The 19,290-nt window shown below is 50.6% G+C and overlaps 6 protein-coding genes across 6 annotated transcripts; 3 read left to right on the top strand and 3 right to left on the bottom strand.

Annotated features, from left to right (window-relative positions):
• Window positions 1–704: 704 nt before the first annotated feature.
• Window positions 705–995, bottom strand: VFPPC_17491 (hypothetical protein; the record flags this gene model as incomplete). Its single annotated transcript, XM_022429194.1, has 1 exon — window positions 705–995. The coding sequence occupies one exon, from the start codon at window positions 993–995 to the stop codon at window positions 705–707; it is 291 nt and encodes a 96-aa protein (XP_022285779.1).
• A 2,429-nt stretch (window positions 996–3,424) lies between these two features.
• On the top strand, window positions 3,425–4,209 carry VFPPC_03567 (EF-Hand 1, calcium-binding site; the record flags this gene model as incomplete). Its single annotated transcript, XM_018283058.1, has 4 exons — window positions 3,425–3,572; window positions 3,634–3,692; window positions 3,746–3,864; window positions 3,915–4,209. 4 exons carry the CDS (start codon window positions 3,425–3,427, stop codon window positions 4,207–4,209), a joined length of 621 nt encoding a protein of 206 aa, XP_018147772.1.
• Window positions 4,210–5,962: 1,753 nt separating this feature from the next.
• VFPPC_03566 (salicylate hydroxylase) lies at window positions 5,963–7,479 on the top strand (the record flags this gene model as incomplete). Its single annotated transcript, XM_018283057.1, has 2 exons — window positions 5,963–6,976; window positions 7,180–7,479. 2 exons carry the CDS (start codon window positions 5,963–5,965, stop codon window positions 7,477–7,479), a joined length of 1,314 nt encoding a protein of 437 aa, XP_018147771.1.
• Window positions 7,480–7,759: 280 nt separating this feature from the next.
• Window positions 7,760–9,025, bottom strand: VFPPC_03565 (lipase; the record flags this gene model as incomplete). Its single annotated transcript, XM_018283056.1, has 1 exon — window positions 7,760–9,025. One exon carries the CDS (start codon window positions 9,023–9,025, stop codon window positions 7,760–7,762), a length of 1,266 nt encoding a protein of 421 aa, XP_018147770.1.
• A 2,360-nt stretch (window positions 9,026–11,385) lies between these two features.
• Window positions 11,386–14,106, top strand: VFPPC_03564 (aspartyl-tRNA synthetase; the record flags this gene model as incomplete). Its single annotated transcript, XM_018283055.1, has 1 exon — window positions 11,386–14,106. The coding sequence occupies one exon, from the start codon at window positions 11,386–11,388 to the stop codon at window positions 14,104–14,106; it is 2,721 nt and encodes a 906-aa protein (XP_018147769.1).
• A 581-nt stretch (window positions 14,107–14,687) lies between these two features.
• On the bottom strand, window positions 14,688–18,356 carry VFPPC_03563 (NADPH cytochrome P450; the record flags this gene model as incomplete). Its single annotated transcript, XM_018283054.1, has 7 exons — window positions 14,688–15,363; window positions 15,429–15,625; window positions 15,682–17,052; window positions 17,128–17,814; window positions 17,873–17,908; window positions 18,000–18,118; window positions 18,182–18,356. The coding sequence occupies 7 exons, from the start codon at window positions 18,354–18,356 to the stop codon at window positions 14,688–14,690; spliced, it is 3,261 nt and encodes a 1,086-aa protein (XP_018147768.1).
• Between the last annotated feature and the right edge of the window lie 934 nt (window positions 18,357–19,290).

The raw sequence follows: 19,290 nt of genomic DNA, 5'->3' as shown, positions 1-19,290 counted from the left end.
TTAGTCGCAGTTATCTTGGCAGTTCATTTTGCAGGCATGCGAAAAAGTCAGAAGCGGAGAGGGGAGCACAGAGAGGGACACATGCAGAGAGCAACACAGACATGTGACTCTATAGTGTGCAGGTAGTTGTGTTAGTAATAATAGGGAGAGAAGTAAAGGTGCTGCGCATTTCAGAAAGAGTCCTGCTGCGCGTTTGGGTATTCTATAATTACTATTCGGATGCGCGAGTATTGTAAACAATACTCCAACGCGGCATTAACTTTACTACACAGACCGCCCGTTGCTGTCGTATTAGTCATGTTCTGTCTATTATAACTCATGTCTTAAGCGAAAAAAAGCCAATAGACATTTGCCAGAACTAGATACATTGTGTGGGGATGTAGATGGTCGGACCAGTAACAGGACAATGACATAATTGTTTCCCAACAGCTGGGATTCGCGGATCTAGACTCGAAGAACAATACTCATCAATACTTGTCAAGCAGCGATTGAGAAGTTGCTTGGAGTATGCTGATGTCAATTACGAAGTAGAGAATCAGTCAGGAAAAGTAATATATAAGGAGTCTACTCTTCCTGCATCAGGACTAGATATTCCTTATCCAGCAGCAATAGCTTGATCCTCTAAGTCAACCATTATCAAATCCACCATACTCGACTTAGACTTATCTACTTGTCTCATTACGACAAAATGGTCCGCATTGCGGCTATTTGGGCTCGTGAGTGTTGGGGAAACGTACATGTATTCTATTTCCGTGCTCTGGTCCATTAACACGCTCTGCACAGTTGCCCTTAGCGTTCACGCCTATATGGGTGAAGAAGTCGTAGGTTATTTCCGCCAGCAATTTAGTAACCACCAGACCAGACACTAATAGTAGACTCAGGCGGATGCAGGCGATGTCAAAGTCCTTGACGAACGGGGTGAGGCTGATGTTGCGGCATTCAATATTCTTGTAAGTCCCTGTCGCTCCCTGTCGCTCCCTGTACCCCTTGAACATTGCTTGTGAATATTTGATGTCAAGTATGTCAAGTACTCCGAATCAGCGTCACTAATACCAGGTCTAGGAACGGGGAGACACCAGTCCTGGGCACCAGTTCCATCGCGATTTCCCAAGGAGTCCCGGAAATTGTGTCTCTTCACGTCGTCCCTGTCCGGAGAACCCCCCAGTGCCACCACCTCCACCCCCTCCCCCAGAACCGTTTCGTCCTAGGCGCGCGGGGGTCAGGGCTCCCCCAAATTCTCCTAGACCTTCCACTCCACCTCCTCCTCCCCAGCCACTTCGTGGAATCTTGAAACCACTCCCTCCTCCGCCCCCTCGCCCAGCCAGGCCAAATAATCCAATATTCCCACCCCCTCGCCCACCACCCAGGCCAGATACTCCCAGGCCAGATACTCCCAGGCCAGATACTCCCAGGCCAGGTTCTCTCAGGCCACCTCCTCAGATTGGAACCTTTCGTGCTGGGCGCGATGGACTTATGCCTCCACCAAACACTCCCATAGGTTCTCCGGTTGAACTTCGTGGTGGGCGCGAGGGACTTAAGCCTCCCCCAAACACTCCCGGAGGTTCTCCCGCAGGTTCTCCCCCAAATAGTCCCAGAGTGGCTCCCGCAGCTCCCCCAGCACCCCCAGCTCCCATAAGGCCTCCCGTCCCAAAATTTCCAACATTTCCCAGGGCAGTAGTTGCTGGCAGGAGCGCCCCAGGTACTAGGAGACGCCCAGCAACTGATACTTGCATGCCTTGGTTGTGCAGAAATGATGCTGATTGCACGAGGCACCTGGCCTGCACCAAATGCAATATTACTTCGCATTATTGCAGGTCTTAAGATGCTATTTGATGGTGGCAAAAGCGATTTGACTTGCGGTGGTATTCTCCCGAGTACACCAGACTTCATATGAACTTTAGAAGTCATCCGCGTCCCTGGGTTCAATGTTGGGTGGGCGGCTTCAATGTTAGGATGGGGGATCTCCTTCGGGTGTTGGCTACATGCGCGCAAGTTCGCCTCTTGTCTCTGCTTTTTTTCGGACCGCCTGCTCCGCTTCTGGCACACTGAGAGCTGCACGGTTCCAGCTCTTACCTTAGATAGTTGTCAATACAATTGCCACTTTCGGCGCCGTCATACTCGACCTCATGTGACCTCATATATTTGTATTCTTTTTTTTTTTTCTTTTTGGCAATGCTCTGCTTATAGCTCTACTGGCCAGCAAATTGGACGTAACAAGTCAAGTGCCTCTAGTGCCGAGTAATGGACGAAAGAAAGTAAAAAACAAAAGCAAACTAAAATAAAATAAAACTCAGGTCAAATCTAGCTTTCTACCATGTTTGTGTATGTTCTACTCCGTATAGATCACGACGATTAGGCATTGAGAAACACCATCTTTATGTTGGCACCAGCCAGGTCCTTCAATTGCGAGGTCACGACAATGGCGTCGGAGATTCGACAGCATTCCTGACATGGGCCCCTTTCCCTGTTTCCACCCTGTATGAAATATTGGCCAATTGTGACAAAACAAAGCCATGTGTCGTGAATAGTACATGTTGGGCCAGCGGTATGCCATGTGCAGCATATTGCCATGTGCAGTAGGAGGCCAAGAGCATTGGACTAGGAAGTATCTCGTATCACGTAGTGTGCCATGGTGTGTTGAGGCACGTTAGTGTCTACTTGGATGTTGGCAGATGTATCGCAGCCCGGGTACGCAAAGAATGCGACAATACCATGCATGTGACGAAATAGTACAGTACTTACTTGGATTCCGAATCTCGAAAGAATCAAGTGGTGTCAAAGGATTGAGCCTTTCAGTGTCACTGCCCAATGTCGTGCCGCGTCGAAGCTGCAGACCAGATGACGGGAGCAGAGGAGGTCAACGGTGCATGCAAGTTGACTGCACCAAGTTGACTGCACCAGACCTGTCCCAGCTTGACTCGACTCCAGTCCCTCGGTCCGTCAACATGGAAGACCTCGATTGAGCTTCCAGAAATCTCAATGCTTGATACATACCAAAATACATAATTAAAGGACTTCCCCTTCCTCTCAAATGGACCCTCCACTACATAGATAGTCACTGGATCAAACTTCAAAATTAAACATGCCACCTCACACATCCCAACCAATATTGCATTTGCAGACCAGGCCTCTCTTGACATGGCCAAGTCGACATGAACTCGACCCCTCCATTGACCCTCAAATCGCAGCGTACCTAGTGCCCCGCATCAACGAACCATCACTCACTCACCTCCTGTCCCTCTCCTTACCCCACCAGCCACGCATTCGGAAGCTCCAACAGGACACAACCAGCTTGACATTGAAACCTTGACCGCCACGCCAAATCGCCTCCCCTTTTTTGTTTACTTTCCAGTATTTCCCTCCAATTTCCTCTCATCTTCCTCCTCTTCCTCAATTGCTTTTCTCGCCTCCATTGCAACTCATCATGTCGGCTCCTGTGATCCCTCCTGGCGGCACCATCGTCCAGACCTTCAGACGGTCATTCGTCGATGTGCCCGTTGACGCCGAGAAGGGCAATGCCATCTCTACTACCGAGTTTCTCGATGCTGCCGAGTCACTGACTACCATGTTTGGTAAGCTGTTTCTCTGAAGAATCTTCGTTTGTCTGCGAGGTATCTAACCGACTACCGCTAGATGTCATGGGCTCTGTGGCCTTTTCCCCCGTCAAGTCCGACATGCTCGGCAACGTCAAGGTACGGACCACGTCACGATCTACAAACAACAACAACAAGCTAATTGCGTGTAGAAACTGCGAGACCGCCAACTTGCTGCCCCCGCCGAGTCTGAGACCATCCAGGATCTCTGCCGAAACGAGCTCAAGACGAAGAAGCACACTGCTACCGAGGGCCTCCTCTGGCTCGTACGGTATGTTTCCCTTCCTTCATCAGTATTGCGTCTAGGCTAACCAATGCCAGTGGTCTCGAATTCACCTGCATCGCACTCAGCTCCAACGTTGCCAAGCCCTCCGAAGAACTCTCCGACTCTTTCCGCGGTGCTTACGGCCAGACTCTCAAGCCTCACCACAGCTTCCTCGTCAAGCCTGTTTTCAGCGCTGCCATGAGCGCCTGCCCCTACCGCAAGGACTTTTACGCCAAGCTTGGCTCGGATGATTCCAAGGTTCAGGGAGATTTGCGTGTTTACTTGGCTGCATTGGAGAAGATTGTTGGCATTCTGAAGGGCTTCTTGGACAGCAAGGAGGCTAAGTGGTAATTTGAGGGTGATCTATGTGAGATTACGACGGCTGCAATCGTTGGACGTTGCATTCGAACGATATACGAAATTCATATGCGCATTACGCTACGCTGTACAAACTTCGTCTTTGTGGTGCTTTGACTGTCCTGTGGCAGTACCGGGTGTGTGAGGATGTCGTTCGGTGTGCTATCTCCTGTGTTTGATTGAGCGGAAGCGGCTTCATAAGTCGACATTATACTGTTGTTTCCGTCGCAAATGGCACAACGAACCTGTTTGGTTGAGTGCAGGTAAATGGGCAGTTTCTGCTGCCTGTGGTGATGTCGCTGCTCAAGGCGCCGCCGCCAAGGTTTATGAATCAAACGAACATTGGTGGTGACCTCCATGTTCAGCTTCTGATGCCTGATCTATTCGGATCCCAACGTATTTGACTGTCGACATGCCAAACTTATGTTGAAACCACTTGGTCGCGGGCAGGAGCACGAATATTTCGTCATGGCACGTTCGTACAAATTCAAGCCATGGTATGTATCCCATTCACGGACACAAGAACTGGATAATCATATGGATAGCTGAGCATCCTCTGAAGCATACTCTCCATTATTCGTAAATAGCAATGGGCTGGTGGGCGGGGAATATGTTGTCTAGGGTGAACAGCCAGAAAACAAAAAGGGAAGGAAAGCGGAAACCGAAGAACGCACTCCAAGAGTGCGCCTTATGACCATGGGGTGAGCCCCTTCGCCATACCAACTTGAGTCCTTTTAGTACGAGCCAACTGAGACAAATGGAAGATGCACATCGTCGGCCTGCAGGAGTGGCCAGCATTGTCGCTTCCGATTTCATACGGAGCCAAATGACCCACGACAACAGCCAGTTTGACGAAGGCGTGGCTAGCTTCGCGTCAGTCATGCAGCATAACAGGCCAGTGGGAAAGTTTACAGCCAGCAAGGCAGACATTCCACGCACGAATATCTCTCAAGGAATCAGGTATTACGTGGAAATATCCAAGGTCCAGGTCAACACACCTCCTGCCATGCTCTGGATTCAATGCGCCCAAAGTTGAGACCTTGACTGTTGCCAAGGCGTCACGTTCGGCTCCTTCCGTGGGCAGAAATGAGCAGGTGGTATCAAATATCAGCACCAGGGACATAGCCAAGAGATCCAACTGCGCAAAGTCTTCTTCTTTCGTCCAAGCCTTACGTTGGACAAGGAGTGCATTGTCACAAAAAGTGGTGGCGCACAGCTGAAGCAATTTAGCCTGGGCTCTCTTTCCCGTGTTTTTGCTGGCTTGACATCCAACAGCCTCCGTTCTCGATTCTCGTCAGACGCCACAGCTTTCGCACCAATCAAATACAAATGAATCCGACACGATGGCATGGAGCTTCGGTTGGCGAGACCCAGAACCCTTCGAATGGGCAGAACTGGGGACCAAAGATAGTCAGCCTGGACCAACAACATGCCGACGCTATTGGCTCGTCGCATTCGTCGCAATAGCTACCCATGGCGAGGGAGCATTTATATCTTCATGATCGCGGCCTCACCGCGCCGCGTGTGAAAAACGTCATTTGCTTTATCAGCTTGAATTGGGAAAGGCCTTGACTGATGGCAATTATATATTGGGTTCGCTCGCCGGCCAGATTTGTTGAATTCTGAAAGAAGGAAAACGCACAATCGACTCATTAACACTATTTCTCTCATCGGTTGCAACACCAACCCCACAGATTAGCTACACATCTTCAGCAGCTTCACAGCTTCATTCAACTCGACTCCAAATATGTCAAAACCCTTTCACGTCGTCATCGTTGGCGCCGGGCCAGCTGGCCTAGCAGCTGCTCTCGCACTCACCAAACAACCTCCAGTTCCCTCGTCACCATTGCAAATCACCGTTCTTGAACTCCGCAATGGTGTTCAAACGCTCGGCGGTGCTGTTAATCTGACTCCTCTTGCCTTACGGTATTTGGACTGGTTGGGCGCGGGACAGAAACTACGACCACAAGCCTCCACAGTATCAGCCATAGAACTTGTCGCCCATAGAACAGGCGGTCTGTTGGGGCGCCTATGGCCAGATGTTGATGCCATTAGAGCGCAAAGACAACTGCTTGTCGAGGCCCTGAGAGACACCATCTACGAATTACCACAAGGCAAAGATGATGCCAAAGTGGAAATCAAATACGGCGCCAAGATCACGAATATGCAAGAGTTCGGTACTACTGAGAACGGCGGTGTGAGAGTCACATTTGTCAACACCAACGACAAGTCTGCGAAGGAACAAGTCATTGAGGCAGACATCATTGTAGGCTGTGACGGTATCCATTCACAAGTCCGCAATGCTCTCATTGACCCCAACCGCGAAAAGACATACTCTGGAAAATGCAACAGCTACGGCTATGCAGATCTCCGCAAAAACGGCGCCAGCCCATCTGAACTTGCGAAATCGTGGGTTCGAGCAGATGGGCAGCCTCTCATCACGGATACGACTCTTGTATCGAAGGCTAATGAGTCGTTGCTGGTTACATATTACGAGCCGTCCCACGAGAAACTGTACCTTGCGTTTGTACAGCCCATGAAGGAGAAGAAAGATGCCAAAGAGGGCTGGTCCGTCCACGGTGCAGACAAAGAGGGCATTAAGAAGAGCATAAGGGAGACATTTCAAGGTGGTTCGCTGAAGTATCTCGGTGATATTCTTGATCTGTGCGAGGAGTGGTTCTTCTTCCCTGTGTACATGCTCCCACCGGAGGGAGAGTGGTACAAGGGGAGAGCCATTGTTATTGGGGATGCTGCTCATGCTGTAAGTCACACCTTTTCTATTCCCTGTTACAAAATCACATGAGCCCAGCAGATTTAGAAATTGCCAAGCTTTGTGCCGGCGATCTATCCTTTGACAAGGATGTTGCCGAAGATTCCGAGCCCATTTTACCACGAGTGTGGGGGAAGACACCACCACATCTCACCAGCATACTGTAGTTCTTAAGGAAACTAACTGATTTGCAGATGCCGCCTCAAGGTGAAGGAACTGGCGTTGCCATGGAAGATGGCGTCCTCTTAGCTCGTGTGTTGAGTCGTAGAGGAACGAGGGATGTGCCCACGTTGTTCCAAGACTACGAAACCCTTCGACGACCGGACATTCGAGACACGTACAAAGAGACTATGGCAAGATGGAATGCCCCTGTGCCGAATGGCTGGTTTAGCACTGTAATGATGGAGTGGTTCACATGGGGATTTGTAAAATTCATGGGCAGGAGAAAGGATTATTTCAGTCGTGATGTCAGGAACAGGGAGCTTCCTGCATAGATTATACCATGTTGAATTTTTTTCTTTGTTTTGCATATAGCCGAAATATTGTATTTGTATTCTCTGAGCCGTATTTGAGAATTTGATATAGAAACCTTAAAACTTGCCTGTCCCTCTTGTGCGTAATGTAGCTTGTTCTTTTCCAATCAACGCCGTTGCCCAGAATCCGTCCCGTCCTGTCCGTTGCAGCTACATCTCCCATGCCATTCATTATCTTATGCAACACTTCATATAATACAAATGCTTATTCACATCGCTAGCACAGTGCAGCGCAGTGGAACTACCACACAGACCTTGATCTAATCGACAAGTGTCTAGGCCGTCTAAAACGAGAACGCTTCGTTCGAAATGAACTTGTAGACTCTCTATCTGTCTCGTGCTCTTTCCCAAGCCATCGGGCAATACTCTCCGTTGCTTTAGCATATTCGACAAACACGCTTTCCTTTGGAGCCATGGGAGGTGGTTTGTCCCAGGCATGCCCTTCTCCCTCGACGACACGAACCGTGAACGGCATGTCGTGCTGCTCCAGTCGCTCGACAAACCGTATGCCTTCTGCCAACAGCATGTCATATTCGCATAAGATCATGTGAAAGTGAGGCAGCTTCCTCAAAAGGTCATCTGGCATGAGACCTGGAGACATTCTCTCATCCGTCCGCTTCTCCCGCGGAATTGGCGGGTAGAAATACGAGGCGTCTATGAGATCAGTCATCCCGGGGGAAAGAGTGCGGTCTGGTCGAGTGCAGGTTTGCCGCTTCCCGGGCCGAGTTATCGTGACATCTAGCGTGGGATAGAAGAGGATGATGCCAAGGATAGATGGCGGCGGGATAGGGAATGTGTAATTCCATTTTGCCGGATCTTGTAGGACAACCCAACTTGTGAGGGCATTCGTAGCTCCTGCGCTGAATCCAGACAGGACGATGCGGTCAGGATCGATGCCAAACTCGGCGGCCCTGGATGTGATCTGAAGAATTGCGTCTACACAGTCTTCCATTGGCGTTGGGAAGGGATAGCTTGGCGCGAGTCGGTAGTTGACCGTGAAGACAACGGCATCAATATCACACAACACCGCGCCAGCCCATCGAGCATCGTCAGTGCCTTGCCCGAGAATCCAACCGCCTCCATGCATGTTGATCACGGCAGCACGTGGCCCAACAGATATCCTGGGAGGATTCCACACCTCGACCTTGATCTTCTTCCGGCCCTTCCATTCAGAAAGGGTTGAATCGAGCCATATCTCTCGTGAGGGATAGGGCGCCGGGGGGTCTGATCTGTTGTGAATGCTGAAGCCCAGGCTGGCGGCATACCGCACAGTTTGAGCCTTGGCTTGGAGAAACCATCGTGAACTGGCCTCGAGAGGATTTTCGTAGTCGCCAACGTCGGATGCTGCGGGACTAGGAGCCCTCGTTGAAACAAGAGACGGCGCGGTGAATGTGGCGGGAGCTGAAGTTGTCCCTGTACAGGTGACGCTGCGTTTCAGTGCATCGACGCGAGGGTGAGCCTGGCCAGGCACTTCGAGCAGTCGCTTTTCAAGTTGGGAATGGTCCATTTGATCCAATCCGGAGCTCAGTGGAAGGCTCGGAACCAGACTGCAATTCTGCGTGTGGGGAGGGGGCACGTTTGACAGGCAGGCAGGCTATCACAAGATTCCACCTGAGTCACCCAGCCATGCAGCGAATGTGTAGCAGAATTTGGCTCTAATCAATCAATGCTGTTCTGGTGGAAAGTGTAAAAGAGAGCTTCAGCGCTGTATGTACTCTATGGTTTGAGGAGCAATGGCTAGTATTTGTTCTGTGTCAAGGCCCGATTGAGAACGGGGATTTGCATTCAGGATGGGCTGAGACGGAGACGAATACGCAATCACCTTCAGCAGTTATTAGAGGCAGACTGGACCTTCCAAGAAGACTGGCGCCTCTTTGCAGAGGAGGTACAGATGGGCTTGACGTATCAAATTGGGTGCCCTGCCATGGCCCTCGCCAAACTGCACAGTCAGCAAACAGAACCTGAGTCGCTCCTTCCATCCATGTTGTCAGGCCTGGTCTGAACGGTTAAAGGCCGAGTTGCGACTTGACCCAGCAAATAATGACGTTGCCGGCATGTCCGAGCCAAGGCCGTGGTTGCTCTGTCCCGCTGCAGACCTGAAGTGGGCTTCTGGAGGGGTCTGGTTGAACCTCAGGGACCCCACCTTCGCCCGTTGCTCTTTCCGATCGGTCGCGATGGTTGACGTCAAATCGCAGGTCCCTGCTCAATCCACGTATCAGAGAGCAGGTGCGACCAAGGGCAAAGCAAGCAGCAAGCACCAGCAGAAAATGATGCTCTTTTCTCCCTATTCGCCTTTGCGAATATGTCCTGCAAACCATCAATAGGATGCCAAAGAAAACAGTCAACGGTTACCAGACAGGAATTAGCTCTTCAAGTTCCATCCTGATCCCCTCCTCCCCGTCCTGGACAGCGACAGCTTACCAAACATTGTGTGGCTTCTGGCGCCAAATATCGTCTCTTAGCGCACTGTCCTGCAGCACCAGATCCAATCCATGCAACTCTGCGGTCTGCTTGCAAATCGGGGGTCCACCGCTTTCTACGCGAGGCATTATGCCGTTACGGTGACTGGCTCGTCAAGTTCCATTTCTGTGCAGAGAGACTTCGGCCACCCCACTCGGGCTTGAGACGGAGCCAGCCAGCAGCAAAGTCAACCGTCAACACATCCAGTCGGGAATCCAGCAATGGCCGAATAACGCCAGCCAGAAAGAATCAATCGCTCCCTGGTATGCATCCCGGCATCGTTATCGCCGGTAAGGCGTTTCGGGCGAATAGTTTGGTGGAAGATAACGAGCTAACTTGCCATAGCTCCTCTCAACCTCCTCTCAACCAGACTGACTGGGTGCTGGTGGCGCCCCCTCTCCCTGCATACCTGACATTCAACCAGTAGCATGCTGGCCCATGGTTTGTCATGGCTAAACATGATTCCCCATCACAAACCTTCACTGTTTCCCGGTCATTACCTAGCGCTCTGTAATCGGGTACCTGGATTACCCATCACAGCGAGCTTTGCTGACAGGACGCTCCAGAGAGTAGTGTGTGTGACTCCATCGGGGTCCTCTGATGTGCCGAGGCGCGTAAAGACAAAGATGTGGAAGCAACACAACGGAATCCACGGCTTTTTCCCTCATGGACTTGGCGGAGCAAGATCCGATCCTTACCTGTTTGATGAAGGTTTCCAGCCCTATAATAAGGCTCATGGCCAAGACCAGAGGCGCAGCAGCTGTTCTACCTTTCTCTCATTCTTACAGAGCTTCATGATTTCTCCCATTGATATGTCTTGCACCTGACATTTCATCGAATACTAATCAGAACCAATTCTGCAAAGGCTCGGGCACTCACTTGCATCCACTTACACCGTCATCAATCTCATCATCGCCCAGCAATCCGTCTTGTCAACATCTTGGCATACGCATACCAGCTTGCAATAGGCGGTAGAGGCAATTTGCAATTCCACTAAAGCATTCACGCAAGAAATCGCTTCAAAATTACTTGTGATCCGTACAAAGTGGTGGAAACGCGATCCTTCAGCGAAACGCCCGGCACACCCGGAAGCTACCAAACGCTCGCCACCCCTGCTTGCAGTGCAACCACATCACGCGGCGTGAGCGTCATTCAGTCTTGAGTGGCACTCGGTCACCACAAACTGCCCTGGCTCGACTTCCAAAGAAGTGACGTGCAGGACCAGACTTCGGACCTTGTTGTCCGCCACTACTCCCACACCCCTCTTGTTTCCCCCTGGTTACTCTTTGGCCAACAGCGGCAAACAAGAATTGCAACCCAGGCGAAACAAGGGTGCTTTCGACCTGAATTGCAGATATTAATATCTAATAGCCCAGAACAAGCAAGAAAATCTCCTAGCTAGTCACAATGCCTGGCGCTTCAAGTATATTGGCGTCCGCCTTCGGGTTGCCCCGGTCCCGCAGTCGCAACTCCAGTCCACAAAGACGTGGCGACGTCACAGATGCGACTTACACGGCCGATTGGACAACATCGTCAACTCCGATAAATTCAACCCCCGCCTCGCCTTCTCTTCCCGCATCTCCAACATTTGCCGGCAGCGCCTTTGGAAGCAATAGGCATCTTCCCAGGTTGGCAGATAGTGGCGTTGTTAACAAAGGCTCTGCCAGGTCCAGTATGGAGAAACTGAGCCTTTCAAATTACCGTCAAGAGCTGGACAAGCTCAACGAGAGACGCCCAGGTTCGGACAAGCCTGGCGATTCGGCTCGTTCCAGCATGGACAGCGTTCGTTCAACGATGAGTGCCGACTGGCCAACTCATCCATACGAGCTCAACCCTATCGCCGAGCTAGATAGGCTTCCCCTCGGAACTGAGGTGAACTTCAGAGCCAGAATCTCTACCCAGCGACAATTGTCCAAGAACCTGGACTTTCTTCTCTTCCGTGACCAAACACACACGGTCCAGGGTGTCTTGTCCCGGGAATATTTGGACATGATCAGATGGGTGCAAAAGTTGAATTCCGAGTCCTTGGTACAGGTCAACGGAGTACTTAAGGCACCTCCTGAACTTGTTCGCTCCGCAACACACTCGGGGGTCGAGGTTGAGGTTCACTCGATTCATCTTGTCAATGCTGCCTTTGGAGCACCTTTTACCAACTACAAGCCTCCCGAGACCCTCCGTAACCGAATGACATCTCGAATTCTCGATCTTCGCCACCCCTCTAACCAAGCACTGTTCCGAATCCGCTCCATGGTCACTCGCCAGTTCCGCCAAACCCTCGAGGAACAGGGCTTTGTGGAGATTAACACTCCTAAGCTCCAGCCTGCCGCCACTGAGAGTGGTGCCGCCGTCTTCAAGGTCAACTACTTTGGACGCAATGCCTTCCTGGCTCAAAGCCCTCAACTGGCCAAGCAAAGTGCTGTGTCCGCTGACTTTGGCCGTGTGTTCGAAGTCGGGCCCGTATTCCGAGCCGAAAATTCCAACACCCATCGCCATCTCACAGAATACACTGGGCTCGATATCGAGATGTCAATTGAACACGACTACCACGAAGTTATTTGCATCATTGATGAGTTCCTCAAAGCAGTCTTCAATGCTGTTTATGCCATGCCTGAGGTAAAGGAAGTTCAAAAACGTTGGCCCAGCACTGAATTCAAGTGGCTAGAAGAAACACTCATTCTCAACTTTGAGGATGGCATCCAGATGCTCCGAGATGATGGTCGTGACGTCCCGATGGAAGACTTGTCCACTCCCGACGAAATGCGACTTGGTGAACTAGTCCGTGAGAAGTACGGTACAGACTACTACGTCTTGGACAAATTCCCGGCTAGTGCTCGTCCATTCTACACCCACAAGGATCCTGAGAATCCATTCTGGACAAGATCATTCGACATATTTATCCGTGGTCAGGAAATTTGCTCTGGCGGCCAGCGTATCCACGATGCCACTGAGCTTCGTGAGAACATGCAAGCCGTTGGCATTACTGAGGACGGCATGGAAGATTACCTTGCTGCATTTGACCTTGGTGCACCACCCCATGCTGGTGCTGGTCTAGGTTTGGAACGAATCGTGGCTTGGATGCTTGAACTTGGCGATGTTCGTTATGCTTCCCTGTTCCATCGTGACCCCAAGTCACTGCCCGAACGCGCTCCTGGTCTGCCTCACCCAGAAGCAGATACTACCAAGCCACTCAAGGATGGCGCTATGCCACCCATCGAGAAGCTTATTGCCAACTACGGCGATGCTTCCAATACTTCGTGGCTGGACGAGCGATTCAAGATCTGGCGACACCCAAGCGGTGCCGCTGTTGGCTACGTCAAGCAAGAAAAGTTCGCCATGATTACTGGTGACCCTCTTTGCGACAGGTCTCAATACAAGGAAGTCTGTGCAGCTTTCGTCAAATTCGTCCTTTCTGAGCTCAAGCTTACTCCAGTATGGATGCTTGTCTCATACGAAATCCAGAAGATTCTCGCCCAGCAAATGAGCTGGAGAACCTTGTCCTGCACTGAGGAACAGCGCGTTGACGCCAGCAAGCACCACACCCTCAATGGTGGCGGCCCCAAGGCACGACGTGTTGAGCGTGAGGGCGTCAAGATTCACGAAGTCAAGGCTGATGCCGACTTTATCAAGCGCGCCGACGAAGCCATCGTGAACTGGAAAGCCAACCGTAAGGGTAAGCAGGTGCATCTTACTGAAGTCCGCCCTTGGGTCGACATGGAGCACCGTCGATACTATGCTGCCGAGAAGGACGGCAAGGTCTTGGCCATGGTTGTCTTGGCCAAGCTGTCTCCCAAGCACGGTTGGCAAGTCAAGTGGGCTCTCGACTTCCCTGGCTCCGTCAACGGCGCCATTGAGGTGCTCATCGAGTACACCCTGTCCACCGTCACCGGACAGGTCACCTTTGGTGTTGGCGTTTCCGAGAAGTTGACTCCAGGCGAGCATCTTCACGGAATCCGTGCCAAGTTCCTGGCCACCACGTACGCCTCCATCGTCGATAGCCTCGGACTCCGTCGCAAGGCTGGTTTCCGAAGCAAGTTTGGCGCCCTCGGCGAGGAAGTCTACATTTGCTACCCGAAGCACGGTGTCGGCCTGCGCGATCTTCAACAGATTATCAAGTTTTTCCAGGATTAAGAAAAGTTCCTGACTGGATAGCTTGCTGATTATATTGCGAGCGATGCACGATCCTTGTTTTTTGTCTTGTTGCGATACAGTTGATACCATGCTACGCTGAGTCGGGGGAACATAGAATGATGCCATGTGATGCGTCTAATGAGTCTTTGGGTTATGCTTACGATGGAAAACCAGACTGATCAAGTTTGGGGCTTTGCTGATTGGCGTTGAAGGGGGTGTCAGCTTGCATTTAGATACCTAGGTTTCGTTTGTTAATGAACACTATATGCCACTTTAACAGTACCTATATTGCTCAAAACTTTTGTGGCGGTGATGTCTACCTCATTATATGCCGTGTCTTACGGTCTTCCCGAATTACGATCACCTAAAACACGGTAATATGAACATGTCGTAAGGGATGGGACTACATTGTTCATACATTTTAAGAAATGGACATTCCCATAAAGCTCTATATTCAATTTTGGTATTATCCTTCTCAAGATACGATGCAATTTTATAAATGAAATGAAATCCTGCTCATTCCAACGTCATAACTCATTCCACATTCTGCTTTCCGAGACATACAATACAAGTTCCATCGCTTAATCAAAAACATCTGTCAGATATCTCTCATTCTTCTGCTTGTCGAACCACTCCTTCGCCGCCTCATGAGGCACATCGTTACCTGTCTTCTTCTTGCCAGCTTCTCGTACCATGTCGAGGAACACGTCCTCAACGGCCTTGCCGACGTCTTTGCTACCGCAGACGTAGATTTTGGCACCGGCCTGCCACAACTTGGTAATGTCTTCCCGGTCGTGCGAAAGCCGATGCTGGACGTATTTGCAGTCTTCGGAGTCGCTGGATGAGCGAGAGTAGGCACGTCGGACGTCAATGGCGCCGAGTTTCTCCCATCGAGCCAGTTCCTCAGCGTACAAATCATCCTGCTTCGGAGACCGGCAGCCAAAGAATAGAAGGGCCGGAGCAATCTTTCTGCCAGCGGCAATCATGGCGGCACGTTCCTGGATGAAGCCACGGAATGGAGCTAGACCAGATCCCGCGGCAATGCAGATGATGGGCGTGTTCTCCGCATCACTGGGCAGGTGGAAGGATTGAGAGGGTCTGACAGCGACGTGAAGACGCTCTCCTGCTGTGAGTGAGGAGAGGAAGTTGCTGGCAACTCCGTAGTGTGAGCCCTGGCCAGAGAGAGCAGGTTGCTCAAGAACAGAATAGGTCAGGGTCAGCTTGGAGGTATCTGCCAAGGGAGAGGACGAAATAGAGCTGGAATATCTACATTAGCCACTTCTCAAATTTGATATAGTCGTCGTACTAAGAATGAGGCTTACTATTGGCGGACACGCATAGGTGGTAACATGCCCAGAAACGCTCCGAATGGAAGACTGATAGCAGGAAACTGTTCCAGAAGGTCGATAATGGAGACTCTTTTGGCGGAAATCTTGTCTTGATAGTCATCTCCAGCAAGCTTCTGCAGCTTCTCAATGGTCTCTTTATCTTGTGTAGCCTCTGCCAGTGTTTGGATGTTCTATTTGTTATCAGTATGCTACAACGACACTGTGATTGAAGTAGGTGTTGACTTACTCTCTTAGTTGCAGGTTGGCTTAGCTCAACGTAAGCTCCAAGAACATCAAAAGCTGAAATTGCAGTCTCGGTAGGAAGGCTAGTTGGTCTGTCCGAATGTATGTTGAGCATGGCATCCCAAGACAGGGAGAATCTTTTGAATACGCGAGAAACAGTGTTCTTATTGTTGAATGGGAGGACGGCCAGATAGTCACCTGCACGATACGTCATACCAGTGGGCAGCTGAATTTCGATATGCTTCTTGAGAGATCCAGCATCAGTAAGAGTCTTGGTGTCAAGAACGATAGCCTCTTCAACATCTTGTCTCAAGGTAGTCTTTCGCGGCATAGTAATATCAACGGATAGACCATCACCAGTGGCTTCAGCGCTATCCTCGGCTCCGTATTTCTCTTGGAGAGCTGGCCATAGCGATTCGTCTTCCCAGGTTTCAAAGTCACTGAACATGTCGCGATCGGCGGCGTCGGTAGTGGCAATAGGGAGAATGCGGTTTCCACCAAGCTTCTCAAGCGTACTATCAACAAGCTTGGGAATTCGGTGAAAAGTCTGAACCCAGTCATGGTGTCCACAGCCAAACACGGCATATGATACGTTTTCCATCTCCTTGCCCTTGAGGCTTTCTATCCACGCCACGAACATAGCAGCATTGGATGGCGGTTGACCTTCGTAAGAAGCCGTGATAATAACAACAGGACGATCTTTGGGAACCTTCTGGTTTGCATCATCCAGCGGCGCCACGGTGGTAGCTCGAAATCCGTGTCGAGGCGCATCGGCGGCCACTCGCTGGGCTAAAGCCTCACAAGTGCCACTGTTGGAGCCGTAGAAGACGGCCAGAGGTTTGCCCCTGGCAGAATTCTCTGAGGCCTTTGCGTCCTTGGCAGCCTCATGATGCTTCACATCTCCAGCCTTTCCAGCAAGGACCTGTTCCAGCTCCGTTGGAGTCATGTCATGTCGCAAACTGGCTCGCATGTAGAAACCCTTCGGCTTGATAGTCATAGTCTCCTGAATTTCGAGATTATAGCTGGGATCAGCCATTGTGAAGTTGAAGTTCTGGAACAGCATGGCCATGCACAACAAAGCCTCCTGCCATGCAAAAGGTCGGCCAATGCAGGCACGTTTTCCGTTGCCAAAGGGCTTCCAGCAGTTGGGAAACTCCTTGTTCAAACGCTCAAAATTCTCATCATTCATACGGTCGGGCTTGAATTCCGCGGCATCCTCACCGAACACAACGGGGTCCAGGTGAGCCCGGGTCAGAAGTGCTGTAATGGGTTCACCCTTGCGAACGAGATATTTTCCTGCAAGGAGAGTGTCTTCGTATGCTTCTACGGAGAAGCCAGGAATGCCAGAACTAAGTCGTAGTGTCTCTCGCAGTACCTGTTGTAAAATCGTTAGAAATCACACGATAACAAAGGATTGGGGATGAATGTTCAAAATGGGAAGATGGCATACTGAGGCAATATAAGGCAGCTTTGTGATGTGCTCGACCTTGATCTTCTCCCGGCCAATCACTTGATCGACTTCCTGCTGAACCTTTTGGTAAGTAGAAGGGTTCTTTAGCAGGTAGTAAAAGGCAAATGACAGTAAGCCAGAAGTTGTCTCATGACCAGCAATAAGGAAAGTGATGAGCTGATCCGTGATATTGGCATCACTTAGTTTCTCGCCTGTAGTAGGATCAACGCCATTCAACATGGCATTGAGAAGATCCTTTCGGTCGCTAGGGTTCTTCTTGCGATGGGCCACAACATCATCGGCAGTCTTTCTCATGATGGCGATGTCGTTGAAGAATTTCTCGTTTGCAGCTCGGTAGAGGAAGTTGGGCGCGAAAGAGGGCCGCTTATTGCGACGTCCAGCTTCCGTGAGGAAGTCACCCATAGCTTGAATGAATGGGTGCATCTCTTCGTTATAGTATGAGTTGAAACGGAAGTCCATGGCACAAAGAGCCAATGTGTCAAGAGCCAGGCGGGTGAAATCGTCAGAGGAGTTGATGGGGTGTTGGGTGCCATGACGAGCAAACTTCATGCAAAGTTGAGTGGCAATATCGTGCATTTCGTCAAACATGCCGCGAATGGAAAGGGGACCGAAGGCGGGAATGAGAACACGATGGGCTTTACCCCAGTTGGGCTCGTCGTCATGCGCCTAGAACATGTGAGAATACAGCAACAGACATGCACGATGTAAGTGGCAATTTACTCACTGTGAATAAACCATCATGAACACCTTCTCGCACAATCTTGACGAATGTTAGCCTGGCTCAGGGTGGTTATAAATAGAAGACATGACGCGGAGAATATTCTTCTATGCCCTGCAGGCATCTCTCTTACCCTCAGAGCTGATTGCAAAGTCTTGTGAAATCGCTTCTCATCGCACAACTCGTTGACGAGCTCATTCGTAGAGCAAAAGACGACTGGCCGAGTGCCCAAGTGAAGTCTAAAGATTTCGCCTGCGTTTGCAATTAGAACGACGAAACTAAAAAGACGAAATACGCATATCCTTGGTACCGTACCATATGTGTCGGCTAAACGCTTGATATCTTGCAACGGACTGGTCGTAAACTCGCCCAGGTTGCCAATCAATGGCAGACCAGGAGGCTCAGGAATGGGAACAGCTTCAGCCATTGCTGGGATACTATTCGAATAATAAGGGTACTGTTCATTCTTTTCGTCAGTCCCATAGACCATGGTGGCCAAACTCGACAAGATGCTCATTGTGTGATATTTTGCATGGGGAGTGAACTGCAGCGCCACCAGAACCAGCCCAAAATTGGCTTCATCTTGTTATTTATTCCAGGGCCGCAAGCCATTTTGAACAAGATGACCTTGAGCATGTGCAAAATGCTCGAGTCCCGGGGGCGGGCTTTTTTGGTGAAGAAAGTGGGAATGCGTGGGGTGGTTTCCTTCTCCTAGTAAAGTTGCCCCTGGTCTAGCTGCGCCAGAATGATAGGGAAGAGAGCTGTAGATTGTGTTGTCTGCGTCGGATCTGGCGCATCGAATTGGGGAGGTCCTGGTCCGGGCGTGGCAAGAAAAGAGCATTGAGAACATTGGGAGCAGAGAAAAGCACTGACCTTGGCTCAGACAAGGGAGGGCAGACGTCGCTTTGCTCGAATCGTGAGCTTGGTAGGGGTGGTGTAGCTACTATTTCGAGGTAATCACTCCGAGCCGACGGATTGTATAGAGTAATCGAGATGCGACTGGACAACGGTCAATCAGGGCGTTGTGATGAGAGTAATCAAGTTGGGCCGTCAATTGGTATAAATTGAGTCCAAAAATGCTATCAATAGCTTGGAGGTTTAACAAGAGAAAATAGAGTTTCACTTCTCGCAAGCAGGAAAGCGAGTGGCAGCATTGTGGTTTAAGTACGATGTCATCATGAACGGAAGGAACGACCGAAACCGACACACTTTCCCAAGTACCGGCATCCGTCACACCAGCACTTGAGGTCAGAATACGAAAACTACAAACTACAAGCTACAAGCTCTTGGGAATCCCGGCATGATGCAACCCACGGGCTCAGGAGTTTGCGACACCCGGATCGGATTACCACACCAATCTGCGACTACATCGGGCTACGGCACAAAAGCAGTACAGTCAGACGATTTACGGTAGGGAGGTTACG

Source organism: Pochonia chlamydosporia, chromosome 2 (assembly GCF_001653235.2).
Source record: "Pochonia chlamydosporia 170 chromosome 2, whole genome shotgun sequence".
In the NCBI taxonomy this organism is placed as follows: domain Eukaryota; kingdom Fungi; phylum Ascomycota; class Sordariomycetes; order Hypocreales; family Clavicipitaceae; genus Pochonia; species Pochonia chlamydosporia.
The sequence above is the reverse complement of the archived record's forward strand: the minus strand, read 5'-3'. Positions and strand labels throughout refer to the sequence as shown.